Source organism: Canis aureus, chromosome 10 (genome assembly GCF_053574225.1).
Source record: "Canis aureus isolate CA01 chromosome 10, VMU_Caureus_v.1.0, whole genome shotgun sequence".
NCBI classification, from domain to species: Eukaryota; Metazoa; Chordata; class Mammalia; order Carnivora; family Canidae; genus Canis; species Canis aureus.
The window spans coordinates 40,100,587-40,115,447 of NC_135620.1; the positions used below are offsets into that span (position 1 = coordinate 40,100,587).

A 14,861-nucleotide genomic window follows, 5' to 3' on the forward strand; every position below is an offset into this window, starting at 1 on the left:
TTTCTCTTCAACATAGTATTTACAAACACTTCCTCTTAACACTAAAACTTCTTGACACGCATTCCTTATTCTCAGAGCATAAGGTGCTTTTACCATTAACTTCTAGCAAGCTGAAAATTTGAACTGTTCCATCTTTTTCCTTTTTTAAATGATCAAAAACTAAGCCCAGACACTGTACAGATATTCTAGAACAAAGTTTCTCCAAGGATTTTGATGTTATATCCTCCTCATTTTTTGTTTTTTCCTCCACTTTCCTAGGACTTAGTCTGATTTCAAGGTCCCCAAAAGGGACCTGTGCAAAGGAATCTATCTCTCTAAGCCTAAATAAATCTTCTGGTCTTTTTATTTTTTCATGGAGCTAGTGTTCAAATGAAAGTCTTCTTCTAATACCTTTCCAGCATGGAAACCACACATCCCAAGAGAGCTATAGGCTTTTGTAAGCTTAAAAAAAAAAAAAAACCTTTACAAAGAATGTGATTAATACTACATCCCTGAGCAAGCAATTAGGTATCCTGTATCTGACACATAGGATTGAAAAATATTAATCTGTAGGCTATGCTCCCCTTTTGTGAAAGACACTGTATTGCTTCAGCTGTTTTTGCTTTAAAGTAGGGGATTGTATCACCGTTTATTCTAATTAGGAAAGATCTTGATGTTCCATGGATCAGAATCCCAGCATAATACAAGATATTCTATAGTTCTCTCTCCTTCTTCTTTCTCCTTTTCCAGCTCTTGCAGATTATCTGAGGCACATTTCCAGTATTTTCATCCAAAGTCCAAAACTGGCCTGCAGTTTAACACTTACTCCCTGTGTTCCAGTGCTCCTAGATGTTTAATCCAGTTGTTACACTCAGTAGCAGAAAAATAGGCTGTCTTTAAAAAAAAAAAAAAAAATCCGAAGGCCAAATCCATCAGTATATCCTAGGTAGAGGGCAGTTGGGACCACAGTTAGGCTTGAAAATGTTAACAAAAACTTAGACCGCATTATGCGCTGATACTCCCCTACTGTCTTGGAGTAAGAGGTAGCCCTCTTGGTTGTTCATGGAACTTCTGTTAGTATAATAAATAGTCCAAGCCTTGTCCAGTTGTCTCAGTGCTATATGACATGTCATTCTGTCTTTGTGAAATCAAGGCATTGCTCCTGTTTGGGTATTTTCATCTTCTCTTTTAGATTGAGTATGTTTTCACAACCTTGTACTTTTAAGAACTATTAAAGGATTATTGCCTCACTTCCCCTCTCTTAAAACACAAAGGAGTTGTAATTTCCATAAAGACTTGTTGTATTCCAAGTACTTGCTTTTATAGAATAAGTTGGTATTTTTCAAAGTTTGGTACTTGGACTATCAATGTTTGCATTGCTCTTGCATTGCAGGAGCCCAGGAATTTGCATTTTAGCAAGCTTCCAATTGGTAATTCTGCACATTAAAATGTATGAATCACTAAACTGCCAGGAAACACCATGTCTGAGTGGGCAGAGCCATTTAATTCTTTAATTCTTTTTTTCTTTTTTTTTTTTTTTTTCTTTTTTTTTTTTTTTTTTAAAGATTTTATTTATTTATTCATGATAGTCACAGAGAGAGAGAGAGAGGCAGAGACACAGGCAGAGGGAGAAGCAGGCTCCATGCACCGGGAGCCCGACGTGGGATTCGATCCCGGGTCTCCAGGATCGCGCCCTGGGCCAAAGGCAGGCGCCAAACCGCTGCGCCACCCAGGGATCCCTAATTCTTTTTTTCTTAATTGAAGACAGGATCTTTCCTTTTTTGCAGCGTATGCCATTTATAATTTTCTTAGAACCAATTGTCTATTTCTGAACCTACATTTAAAAATCCACATACAGGGGCTCCTCGGTGACTCAGTTGGTTGAGCATCTACCTTCAGCTCAGGTCATGATCCCAGGGTCCTGAGATCCAGCTCCCTGCTGAGCAAGAAGCATGCTTCTTCCTCTCCTTCTCCCTGTCCCTCCCCCTGCTTGTGCTCTCTCTCTCTCTCAATAAATAACTAAAATATAATAAATAAATAATAAAGAAAAAATCCATATACATATATATAAAAATCCACATAATTTTTCCTATTATATACCAGAGAAGTTAGAAATAAAAGAGGGAAAAGGAGTAAGTGGCCTGGAAAATGATCCTACTAGACTCCTAAGTAAAGACACTGAGATCCCTTCTTCTGTGAGAACAGAACTGAAAAGTGATGGTCATGATGGTGTATGGTTGATGGGGAAGATCAATGATATTTGCTATGCCCATTTTTCTCCCAGGACAGTTCTTCATGCATCTTCTAAAAACATGAATACCACTGTGCATTCTTTCCAAAGTTGCAGGAGACCAAGAAAGCACCTCCCTGTCATACCAGTTTCTCTCTTTGTTTTTTGGTTGTTTTTGTTTTTGTTGTTGTTGTTGTTGTTTTTGAGTTTCTCTCTTTTATCTCCTGCAGATCCACAACTCAGGGCCCACTGACAGCACAGTCCAGTTCATCTTCTATCAGCCAATCATCCACCGATGGAGGGAGACAGATTTCTTTCCTTGCTCAGCAACCTGTGGAGGAGGTAATGGTGTTCACTTACCCTATGGACTGTTGGCTTCTGTGAAGGAAGACTTAGCTTTTATGAAAGTAGTACCTTCAGCATGGAAGAAATTTAGTGCTGTGATGGGTCAGGTTCTTGATTTTCAAAGGGGCCAAATCTTGAAGCCTTCCTACACCTCAGTCTAGAATCCCCATGAATGTTTTCTGTCTGTTCAGTCTCATTAATGGAAACCGTCTTGACTCTATTCTGTTCCTTTGAGAATAAACTACTCCCACCTGGTTGAAGAGAACTTACCTATTCAGAAGTCAAGTGGAGAGTGTTTGTCAGGCCTATTAAGCATGATGTGTCCAAAAAGAATCAGAAAATAATTTAGTTAAAGGAAATACTTTATTACAAAAAAAAAAAAAAAAGCCCCTCCACTGTAAACTTAGACTCAGTTATTGTGAAGTTCTATCCCATCATCTGAGCAGTAAATGGAAGGCCACGTGACTTCTTTATTCATTAAAACACATCTTTCCTGAAAAGTCACCAAACAAATTCCTATCTCTGCTCCATTACATCGGCAACATGGACAGCAGAACATGGGAAAGATATTTTCCCCCATTTTCTTTAATAATTACAATGGTTACATAATAATTGCTTTAAATAATTTTATAATTTATTTAGCCATATCCCTATGGAAGATTTAGTTCATTTAAACTTTTCTATTATAATGTAATGAAGAACTTAATACCTAAGTATTTTTCTCCTTTCAAATTATTTCCTTGGAATAAATTCTCAAGAGTGAGTTTCAGAATTTTTGTGGCTATTGGCATATATTACCAAAATTCTTTCCAGAATGTAATAAGCAGTGTATGAATAGTTCATTGCCAACTGAACCAGTATTTGCAGATTATAAGAATTGTTTAATTTTGCTGATTTAATGAGCATAAAATTGTATGTATGTTCCTTTAAAAACTAGCACATTAAATAAATGCTGGCTTCACCTGCATAGAAGCCTGATAATTGGATGGTGTTAAATAACTAATCCACATGGTTATTACTAGATTATTTTGACAAGAGAAAAGGAAGATGGCACCTCAAAATGAGACAAATTATCATCTATTAATTTTTTAAACCATAAGAACATATGAAATAATTCATCTTCATCTGCATAACGTGAACAAGCCACTGAAAATGAGATTCTATAGAGTAGTGTTAGATTTTAGCTTAAAAGCAGTTAGTCAAAAATACCTTCAAGTGCTTTTACTTGGTTGTTAAATAACTATTAATTCAACATTTTCAGCATTTCAACAAAATATTGTTTCTATTTGCTGTATCCGTCCTGAAGAGAAAATTACTTTGTTTAAAGATAAAATGCCAATTACTCTGATGTTTCGTGAGAATATGTTGCTTTGATACAGCTATTAATGACTAGCATAAGAAATCGTTTCAAAGAAAGAAATCCAAGCAAATAATTACTTTTCTTCTTTTCTTTTAAATGAAAACTGTATTTTGTGAGAAGTAACAATTCAGTATTATGCCCTGTATGCTAGTTTTACATAGAGCTGCTTTTGGAGTATAATTTCAGTAATCTTGATGATGCTTTGCTATATAGTAAGGCAACTAATGTTGGATTCATATATATCCAAACCTTCTCAGTCTTATTTTCCTCACATCTGAGTGAAGAAGTGGAAGCATTAGTGGTCTTCAAATGTTTTGAGCAATCAAACCCTTTCTTTAAAGGAAATCTTACTAGGAAGTCCAGATAAAAGGAGTATTGCTCAGAATAGAGATATGAGCAATGTGGAAACCAGCCTTCCTCCCACTTTGTGGACCACAGTTTGAAAATATTAATGAAAAAATGATCTCTAAGTTCCTCCTTATGTTTCTAGTTCCACATTCAATGGCTTGGCCATTTTGCTAAGTGTGAACAAACAATTGCTATTCCAATTTCTTTGTGAAATGTTTGAAAACACAATTATCTGACCATTTTGGTCATTTATATCATTTTTGTTCTAAATTCATTTCACACACTCTTGGATAGCTTGACAACAACCTTTGTAAGCTGACAAATTATGATTTTTAAAAAACATAATCTGTTATATAATTTACTTATCACCTATGCCCACATTAATAAATATTTAATATTTAGTAGTAAATACTACTACTATAGAATTCTGTCCTTGAGTAGAAATTATTATATGGAGGGCAGCCCCGGTGGCCCAGCTGTTTAGCGCCCAGCGGTTTAGTGCCACCTTCAACCCAGGGCGTGATCCTGGAGACCTGGGGTCGAGTCCCACATCAGGCCCCCTGCATGGAGCCTGCTTCTCCCTCTGCCTGTGTCTCTGACTCTGTGTGTGTGTGTGTGTGTGTGTCTCATGAATAAATAAATAAAATCTAAAAAAAAAAAAAGAAATTATTTTATGGAAATTATAAATTACAATTTTGAATTATAAAATGATTAGTTTATCATAACATTATCTGCTTTAGAGTATAGTATAATCGAAAAATAAAAGTATATTTACTTATTTAAAATGTCATTTTTCTCTTTGATTTTCTTATAAAATAAAAAACTTAATGGAACATGTGTTCTTACCTCTTAGTTTCCATGCTTTTCATCTTTACAGTAAAATTGTTAAAAGGTCTTTTTTTAGGTCTTTAATGAACAATTAACTTTTGCGGGTGGTCTGAGAACACAGCCTCAAGCCAGGAAATCTGGTTTATAAGCCTCCTTCTGATTTCCTAAAACCTTTTGCAAGTCTTTTAATTACTCTAACTCTAACTTTCTAACCATATCTAGCAATAGCAATATTCAACCACCTGCCAGGGAGAATGTATTTTGGAAGTTGGTTAGGGTTAGAATGATATAAAAGCCAAAGTTAAAATAAAAAAATTCTCAATGTGCATTTATTTTTCACACTAAGAATCTCTGTCTTCATCACCACCTCACCAAAAATGCACAGGACAGGAAAGGCAGATGGGAAAGATACAACACATTATGAGTGGGACTTGGTCCTCAGCAATGCTATTTTTTAAAAGAACTCTCTAAACAGTGGAAATGTGTGCACAGAAACAAAAATATCGGCTAGAGACTTAAGGAGCAATGACAAAGGATGTTAGGTGAAGCAGAAATTGAACATTAGAGGAGTGTTGTTGTTGTCGTTGTTGTTGTTCTGGAGGGATCCTTAGTGGCTACTGTTAGGATCTTCATTCTCCATTTACTCAGCCTAACCAACTCAGGTTTAATTTAGACAAAAATAATGTTCCTAGGCAGCTGGCAAGACCTGATCTTATGCTGCATTCCATTGTCCCCCATTCATCCAGGGGAGCAGTATTAGGGTTTAGTTCATTTTATTGATTGATTTGGGAGTTTATTTGCCCTAGATACAAGGGAGGCAATTTTACATCCTTGCATGAGATGGTTGGCAAATAAATACTGATCATCTTTTTTGGATACAGAAATCGGAGTTATACTTTTAGGTTATACAAAGCAAATTAATAAGAATAGTACTTACAGCACAGTCTTAGTCACCCAGCTCTGCCATTCTGTGGTTCAAACCTTATAGTATAATTTAATTATTAAAATATGAGTGGAGGGGATCCCTGGGTGGCTCAGCAGTTAAGCGCCTGCCTTCGGCCCAGGGTGTGATCCTGGAGTCCCGGGATGGAGTCCCATGTCAGGCTTCCTGCATGGAGCCTGCTTCTCCCTCTGCCTGTGTCTCTGCCTCTCTCTCTCTCTCTCTGCTTCTCTCTGTGTGTCTCTCATGAATAAATAAAGTCTTAAAAAAAAAAACTATAAAAAATAAAATAAAATAAAATAAAATAAAATAAAATAAAATAAGAGTGGAAAAATAATATTTGAGGTCTGTAAAACTTAATGGGCCTTCCATTTATCTGTCTTTTGTCCTAGAAATTACTGAGGTGTTGGGGAAGAATTTCCATTAATGTGGGATGGCCAAAAAGCATAATGAAATATATTGCATTATATTTGACGGTGGTATGTGCATTTTAAACTTGCCTGGATGGTTTGCCACTGCAGGTTACCAGCTGACATCGGCTGAGTGTTACGATCTTCGGAGCAATCGTGTGGTTGCTGATCAATACTGTCACTATTACCCGGAGAACATCAAACCCAAACCCAAACTTCAAGAGTGCAACTTGGATCCTTGTCCAGCCAGGTCAGTCAGATTTACCAGTTTATTTATCATAAACATAAATTGAGTTCCAACCAAGCTTCTTAAATTTTTCAATTAAAAATAAGTATTGTTGTCCAGTGTCCATTCCTAATCATCCATTTTGGTACCCATGCTCCTTGCTCTTGAAGCTATATGATGCCCTCTCAAGGTCTACAGATTTTCCCCTTGTGGAGCACCCTTCAGAGTTATTTTCTCTTCTGATTTCTTTTTCTTCTGGTACTTCTAACTCTCCTTAACAAGGTCCGGGCCATGCGATGGCACAATGTTCTCAAGATCCTTTCCATTTGACTCTGTCCTTGATCAGTGACATGATCAGAGTAGACCATATTTAAGGATCACAACTGACCCATTTTTAGCCAGGAGTGGTCAACAACTACAATTGAAACTTAGAACAGTTCTAATTTTAACACACTTAGCCTTTGTTAAAGAGAAAGCAGAACTTATTGTCAATGGTCAAATTTTTCTAAAAGATCTTTTTAAATTTGGAACTTTAAAGAGACACTTGACACTTTCATTATTGTTGCTTTTTGGAAACCATGATTGGCCCTCAGTTAGATTTAAGAATCATACTGATGGGGCACCTGCATGGCTCAGTGATTGAGCATCTGCCTTTGGCTCAGGTCATGGTCCCAGAGTCCTGGGATCAAGTCCCACATTGTACTCCTCATAGGGAGCCTGCTTCTCCCTCTGCCTGTGTCTCTGCCTCTCTCTGTGTGTCTCTCATAAATGAATAAATAAAATCTTTTAAAGAAGAGAATTAGACTGACAAATATCTCAGATGATGAGTAGTCATAAAAGTACAGGTCAGCAGTCTCTGTTCATGGTAGGACATTTGCCTTTGTAGTTGCAACACTTCCTGGTAAATCTCTTTACTAGCTTCCTTATCCTCAACATATGAGAGAAGATACAAAAAATTCTTCTTCTATAAACTAATCATGAACAGCAAAAGATTAAAAAAAAATCCTTTCCCAATCTCCTTGGATTTCTGAGAAGCACCTCAATATTATTTTTAAATCATAGTTTAGTAATTATATAAACATAAAATCCAAATTTAAATAGTTGAAATAGTACATGAGCAATGTGCATGAAAATTGCTCTTTTTGAAGTTTTTGTTTTCTGCTGATAACTTTCTAAAATGTATTTTCTTGTACTCTGTCTCACATTCATGAATTCTAAATTCTACTTGTGATGCAATATTGCCTATTTCATATACTTAGCTCATAAAATGAACTTAAACAAATTTTCATTAAAGACACAAAGAATCAATATTTTATAATTATATAATTTAGGTGAAGTTTAATTTAGGTTCCTATTACACCAGAAAATTATGTATTGAAAATTGGATATGGAATAAAAACTGAATAAGGTATTAAAATTTTGCTTGGACTTTTTTTAATTTCAAAAATATTAAGAGTGTGAAGCATTTTTAGCCAAGATAATTATAATCAATGCGATTCAACACTATTTTTAATTTACTTATTATACATCTTTATATCCATACCAGAAGACTAGTGTGTGAAAAGCATAGTTATCCTAATTCAGACAGGTCCGCTCAGCTGGAGGAAGACTTTGAAAGTCTTTACATGCTTTCATGAAAACTTATGTGTGAATTTCTATGAGAAATGAGGGATTCATTCCCACAATTGGGGAATAAGCTTCCATAAAGAGATGGCCATGGAAGACATTTGTGAGACAAAAGCATTTTGTTAACAATTTTAAGAAAATGTTGATAATTTACTCAATTTTTTTTTTCTGGCTTCTGATTTTTATCTATCTTCTCTGTTGGAGTAATATTTGTGGCCTATTTCATATTATCCAAAAGCAAAAGGCCATGTTCTAATGAAAGAAGTTCACCTGTGAAATTTATGCTTTGTCTGCATCCTTGTTATTTTAAAACATCTAATACAGCACATGTATAAATGTTGGGACAGGTGGCTATTAAGGAAAAAAAAAAAAGAAAATGGAAAAAAAGAGAAAGAAAATGGAGAAAAAGAGAAAGAAAAAGTAAGAGGCAAATGTCAGGAAGCTGTTTTTTTTTTTTTTTTTTTTATTGCAGAGGTAATTAAACAAAGCTGGAAAAATTAAGACTTAGTAGGAGAGATTTAAGAGGAAACTGCTTTAGGAAATGTAGATTTGCTGCTCCAAGGTTAAGATACTTCAGGATCACTGGGAAATTCATTGCACTTATTTGCATATCTGGAATCAAGGCAACTTTTCTAAATTCAGAAAGAAAATAGAAGTGATAGTCTGAGAGAAGAAGGTACTATATAACAAAGGTCTGCCTTCCCATTAGACATAGCAGAGGCAAACCCTTAAGAAATGGCTTTCTGACTACAGATTTAACTGCCTGTAAAATCAGGAGTGACACAATGACATTAAACTGTCACCTTTGTATCCCAAATTAGAAACCGCCTAAAGGGAGAAATGTAGATGTTCTTAGTACCAAGGGTCAGATATTTTTGAATTCCAAAAGAAACTTATTTCATCTAGCTCTTGAGACACTGGTTTACTTTACCTGTATGAGACTAGGATTTGGGGCCTATTATATGTTATTTGAAAGCAAACTCCCTTTCACATAGCTAAGTTTATTGCCTGTCAAGGCTGGGAAGTACCATGGGCAGCAAAAAGTGCACTAAATAATTAGTCTGTAGCCTTAGATTTATTATCTTACCTTTCTGGACCTCAGTTTTCTCACCCACAAATTGGGGATGAGAGGGTTGTTTGTTGCATTAAGTTAGTGGTTTTCAGACTTTGCCTACAGAACCTGTTATTCCACAGAGTTGCTTCACTGAATTTCATTTAATATATTTTGAAGTGTTTTTAAACAATAACTCACTAGAAGTTTATATACTCAAACACATTAAAATAATTTTAACTTATTCAGGCTCAGTTAAATTGGAAGAATTGTTGTAACAGTTGTAAAAATGTTATATCACCAAAGTAACTACTCTTTGCCCTCATCCTTGAATTCTTCAACATGTCAACATAACTGAAAAATAAGCATCCTAAAATTGCAGGGTGAGCTATAGAAACTGCCACCATTACCAACTGTTTCTCTGTGATAATAGGAATTCTGTCATTGCTACACATCTAAAACAAAAACAAACAGAATAACCTGGCTGTGGTGACCATTCTCCATAATCCTTGATATCCAATTTTTTTCTGCCTACCAAAATAGCCTCATTGTGTGCACTAATTTACTTTCTAATAACTAAATGTTTACAGTTGAACTAGTGAAATAAATGACATTATTTAGTCATTTCACTCACTGACAAGACCCACTGGTTCACATGGTTGTGGTTTGGTTCGTTGAAGCTAGAGAGATTGTTGGCATCTAGCTCATGTCTTCAAAGTAATTTTTATGTTTTTTCGGCCTTTTTTTCTGATGCTTAAATGCTAACTAAGAAATGTCAATGAGTTAAAAGCCTATAATGAAGACAATAAACCTCACTAATAATCTCCAGTGCCCACAGGTAACCAGTTTAATGATTTTGCTATATTTCTTTCTAGTCTTGTCTATAGTCTATATAGATGAGATCATACTGTGAGCAATGGACACTTGTAATTCAGTGATTTAGCATTCTTGGTTTCCACTATTCTAAACGAAGCCTGAATATCCATGACATGTAGTAATTTGACATTTTGCTGAGGCAAGAATATGAGTCCCTTGTACTAGTAGACCAACATTTCAGCCTACCTGGCTGCCAGAAGTTCCATCCCAAGAGAGTTTCTGTTGCTCTCTGCTGGTGTCTTTTATGCAGTCATTTTTATGAAGTGGTAAAATACTTTGTTTCCTAGCCAAAAGTGGGCTTGAAAAGGAAGCCAAAACTTAACACTTATAATGGAAGGAAAGAGAAAGTGAAGTTAAAAATTTAATGGCTTTTAGCTAAAATTGAGAATGTTTCTCATTGGTGACCCAGAGCTATGACATCACGAATCCCATCATATGCTCTCTCCAGTGTTCTGATGGCAGTCCCCACTTGGGCACTCCCAGAAGTTTAGAGGCATACCCCTCCTATAAGTCAGGGATCTACTGCATGATTAATTGGTTTTCCACTGTGTTCATTTAACCCTATCACCCTTGTAGCTAAAACATTTAGAATAAAATAAAATGTAAAACCTTCTCTCATGCCTGCCATGCCATAATCATGACTTCAGTCTCACACCACGGAGAAATTTTTTTGATCCCTTTTTCGCTGTTGTTTGTGCAATGCTTTGTATGATCTTTGCCTCTCAGGTGAAGGGTAAGATCCATCATGTGGCAAGAAAGCCTCCAAATGTATGCCTATGGTTCAGCAACAACTAAAAAGGCATAGTTTTAGTTCAGCTAATAAGCACCTAATACTTCCAGAGTAGCTTTAAATGTAAACTATGCTACATTTGGCCTTATATATCTCAGTCTCTGAGACTGGAATGACGGTTAATGCTGTCTGGGGGAAATTGTGCAAGACATTGTTTGTGAGAAGATCAGAGAACCACCTTGCAGACTTTTTCTGGCATGAATCTCCAGTTTTCCCTCCAAGGCAGTAATGAAGGGGGCTTAAATTGGCAAGGGTTGGAAAAGTGAAAAAAGCTCTCACTCATCACACTATCATGGTCACAATCATTAGCAAACAAATCCTCTTCTAGCCAAAACTGCATCCAGATTCCCCCCTTCCCTCAAGGAATTCAGAGCAACAGTCCTGAGCAAATGCCCAAACTTGTATGCCTGGAGCGGCAGGGCTTGGTGAGTTCCAGTGGATGATTTTGTCCAGCTCCATTTAATTTGACAGAAAATTGCCTAAGTCATCCCTGGCTGTGATCCAAATTGTGAACAAAATCTCAGATTGAATCTTAATGCAACTTGAAACAAATAACCTGCATCGTGAGAGCCATTATGTGTAGTAGGCATGGAAAAACCTGGTCACACTAACTTGGTGACTAACTAGTTCAATGGCAGTACAGCCTGGTGGTTAGGAGGGGAGCTTTGGAGCAAAGAGGCCAGCTTGGGAATCTGGTTGTACTAGTCCTACAGCTGTGTTCTAGTTGAGTAGCCTTTGGCCAGTTCCTTGTTCTCAATGAGTCTCGGTTTTTTATCCTGTGAAGTGAGGAAAATAACAGTACTTGCCTCACAGAGTCATCATGAGAAGTAATCATGAGGAGTAAATGCCCTGATACATTTAAAGAGCTTAGCAGAATGTCGGACACATGATAAGCACTCAAGAATGTTAGTTGCTATAGCTATTATGACTAAGATCATGATTATGATAATATTGATGTTACCTCAGAGATAAATTGCTAAAGTTTCCAGAAACCAGCTTTCTCCTCCATGAAAGAAAAAGATGGGACCCCAGAATTCTGTATGAGCCTAGAAGTAGAGTTTGCTGTTAACAGAAAGAGACACAAATTCCTAAAAAATATCTTCATCAAAGTAAATCACATGTATCAGATTTTTAAAATACAACAACCATGAGAAATTAAGGTAATTAGCATCTCCATAAATCGCAGTGTGCAGTTGCCTAATAATCCCCACATAACCAACTGGGAGACATTGCCATTTAATTTAGATGGGATTAATGCCATGTCTCTAAAAAAGGAGAACTCAAAGTAAGGACTAGAAAATGCTTGCTTCATTAGCAATTAAAGTATAATGAAATGTTTTCCTAATCTTGGAAGTCTTTTTATTTTGGTATAAGAGGTAAGTGATTTAGAAAAGCAACAACTTCCTCTTAATCAACCTCATTTGAATACATTGCTCTGAGAAGCTAATGAGTAAGCAATAAGTAAGATTACTATAAAACCCCATGTCCATTTTCATTTATTATCTATAAGAAGGAAAAAAAGCAGAGTTCTGGTTCTTCTTAGGATGTATGATCATACCCTTCCTAAGTTTACAGTCATGCCACACACACACACACACATCATCATCATCATCATCATCATCATCATCATCAGATAATCAGTTGTCACTCTGTTATTGGGGCAATTCAATCCTTCTACCAAACCAGCTCATTACTACTAATAACGATAATCACTTTTTATATTACATCTCACACATTTTAAAAGTGTAATTATTTATGCAATTCTCTTAATTAGCTTGTGAGTTAATGGAAGAGGTATTATCATCTCTTCCATTTTAACCTCAATCTATCATTTAGGCTTACTAGCTAGTAACTGCTTTACTTAGCTTCTCTAGACTCAAGTTTTGCCATTTGTAAAATGAGTATAATATTCCTGTAAGAGAGTAGCTGCAAGGATTAAATGAGATAATACACATAAAGCTCTCAGCAAAGTGCCAAGCACTCAACAAAAGTCAGCTATCATTATCAAACTGAGAGCCAAACCTATAAAATGACTTGCCCAACCTTACTTCTTTATGAAGTTATAAAGTGCTTTTACATCCATTATCTCAACTCAGTTTTATAATCCCTGGGAGGTTAGCAGGACAGAGATTATTATCTATATTTCCAGATAAATAAACTGAGGACTAAAGAGGTTGAAGGATCTGCTCCAGATTAAATTGTGCAAAAGAAAGCTGGGTTGTAAATCTAAGTGCTTTTAGTTCCAGAGTTACCTCCATTTCTATGTAAACTCAGTGACCCAATCAATTCATGTCATGGATACCTTGTTCTTCATGATGCCTTTAGCACCCCATAATATTTGATTTAAGTCCAACATAGACCCCCACAACCAGTACAGAACTGACAACCACATCAATGCAATGTTTGGTCCTCTGCATCTTTAAAATGACTACACACTCAAGTTAAGAAAGCCTCTTTTATATAAGCATAAATACGGATGTTTACTCAATCCAAACAGTGACCCATCACTTCGGGAAAGTAGAGGAAGAGTAAACAAAGCCCAAGGAAATATTAGTCCCACTTACTTAAAAGCAGTTCAGAAATTGCATTCATTAGTATCAATTATATCAAAAATATTAACCACAGAAATATCAATGTGAGGAAATATTAATAGATGGGGTCAAATAATCAACAACTCTCCAGTGGTTTTATAGCAAAAAATGAATCTGTGCCTTAAAATGTTTTCAAGTCCTGGATGATGAAACAGGATTCTTTTGGTCTGGTTCCAAAAAGTCAATGAATGTTGCCTAGTAGGTGCTGTGGTTTACAAAATAATTGTGACCTATTTACAGAATAGTTTCTCATTTGCTGGATCCCATCTTGCTTAGGGGAACCCACGGTCCTTTAAGAAGTCACCAAATTATCAGAGTAGGAAAGATTTTGAGATGATAACCTAGTTCAGTAGTTTTCAATGTGTGGTCCATAGAGCTGCAAGTTCTGCCTTCAGCAGTAACTAGAAAGAAGACAAGTGAGATAGAGCTCCATGAGATGAGTTTCCAGGCCCCTACTGTAACTTCATCTTAAAATTCCTGATTTCAGCTGATACTTAGATGTGGTTGAAGTTCAAATGTGAAGCACTCAAGATCGCATAGAAAGAGAGAAAGAGTGACAGGGAGGAGAACTGTCTATCCAGCTCCTAGCTCCCCAGGGGGTGTTTCCTTATTATACCATGACCTTTTGTGCTCTACCACTCAAGAAAAAGTGAAAGCTTGAGTCTTTTCCAACTTTAGTTACATTTCTCCTGCCCCATCCAAAACTTAGGAAAAGATTGGCTTCTGTTGCCCCAGAGCTGTCAAGAGGAGATGAAATACTCTCTTCTGTGCCAGAGCTCCTTCCACCACCCACAATTTCATTCATTTTTCTTAATTGATTGACCAACTTGTACCAGGTCCAATGCTTGGTACCATGGCAAAGGCAAAGAAAAATCAACTAGCATCTGGCCCCAACACTGCCAGAGACTTGCAGAGTTACAGAGCATCATGATATCTGAAAGACACACAAGTCAGGAAAGAGAAGATCTTTTCAAGCTGTCATGGCTATTTCTGGGAGATAACCAGTGGAAGAGATGCAGAGGTAAGCCAAGCAGGCTAGAAGCACAAGTGTCATTAAGCTGTCATCTCTCCGTCTCAGTTGGCCCAATCACCTCTGTTACCAGAGTAGCCTTCCTTAACTGCCAACTCCACTCCCTCCCAAATTTATCTGCCTCCTCACACAGATAGCAGAGCTAGAGGAGGGCAAGGAGTGGGACTCAAAATGTGCAGTGAGTGACAGTCTGCTTGGGAGTTTCTTTGACCTTGTTTGGTTTATTTGCTT

At 36.5% G+C, this 14,861-nt stretch overlaps 1 protein-coding gene across 4 annotated transcripts in view; it reads left to right on the forward strand.

Moving 5' to 3' along the window:
* ADAMTSL1 (ADAMTS like 1) overlaps positions 1-14,861 on the forward strand; it is an 873,417-nt gene that overhangs the window by 638,327 nt on the left and 220,229 nt on the right. For all 4 annotated transcript variants that reach the window (XM_077912089.1, XM_077912090.1, XM_077912093.1 and 1 more), the window contains 2 exons: positions 2,440-2,551; positions 6,552-6,690. In XM_077912089.1, the coding sequence (XP_077768215.1) occupies positions 2,440-2,551; positions 6,552-6,690 (251 nt within the window). The remainder of the gene's footprint in view (positions 1-2,439; positions 2,552-6,551; positions 6,691-14,861) is intronic.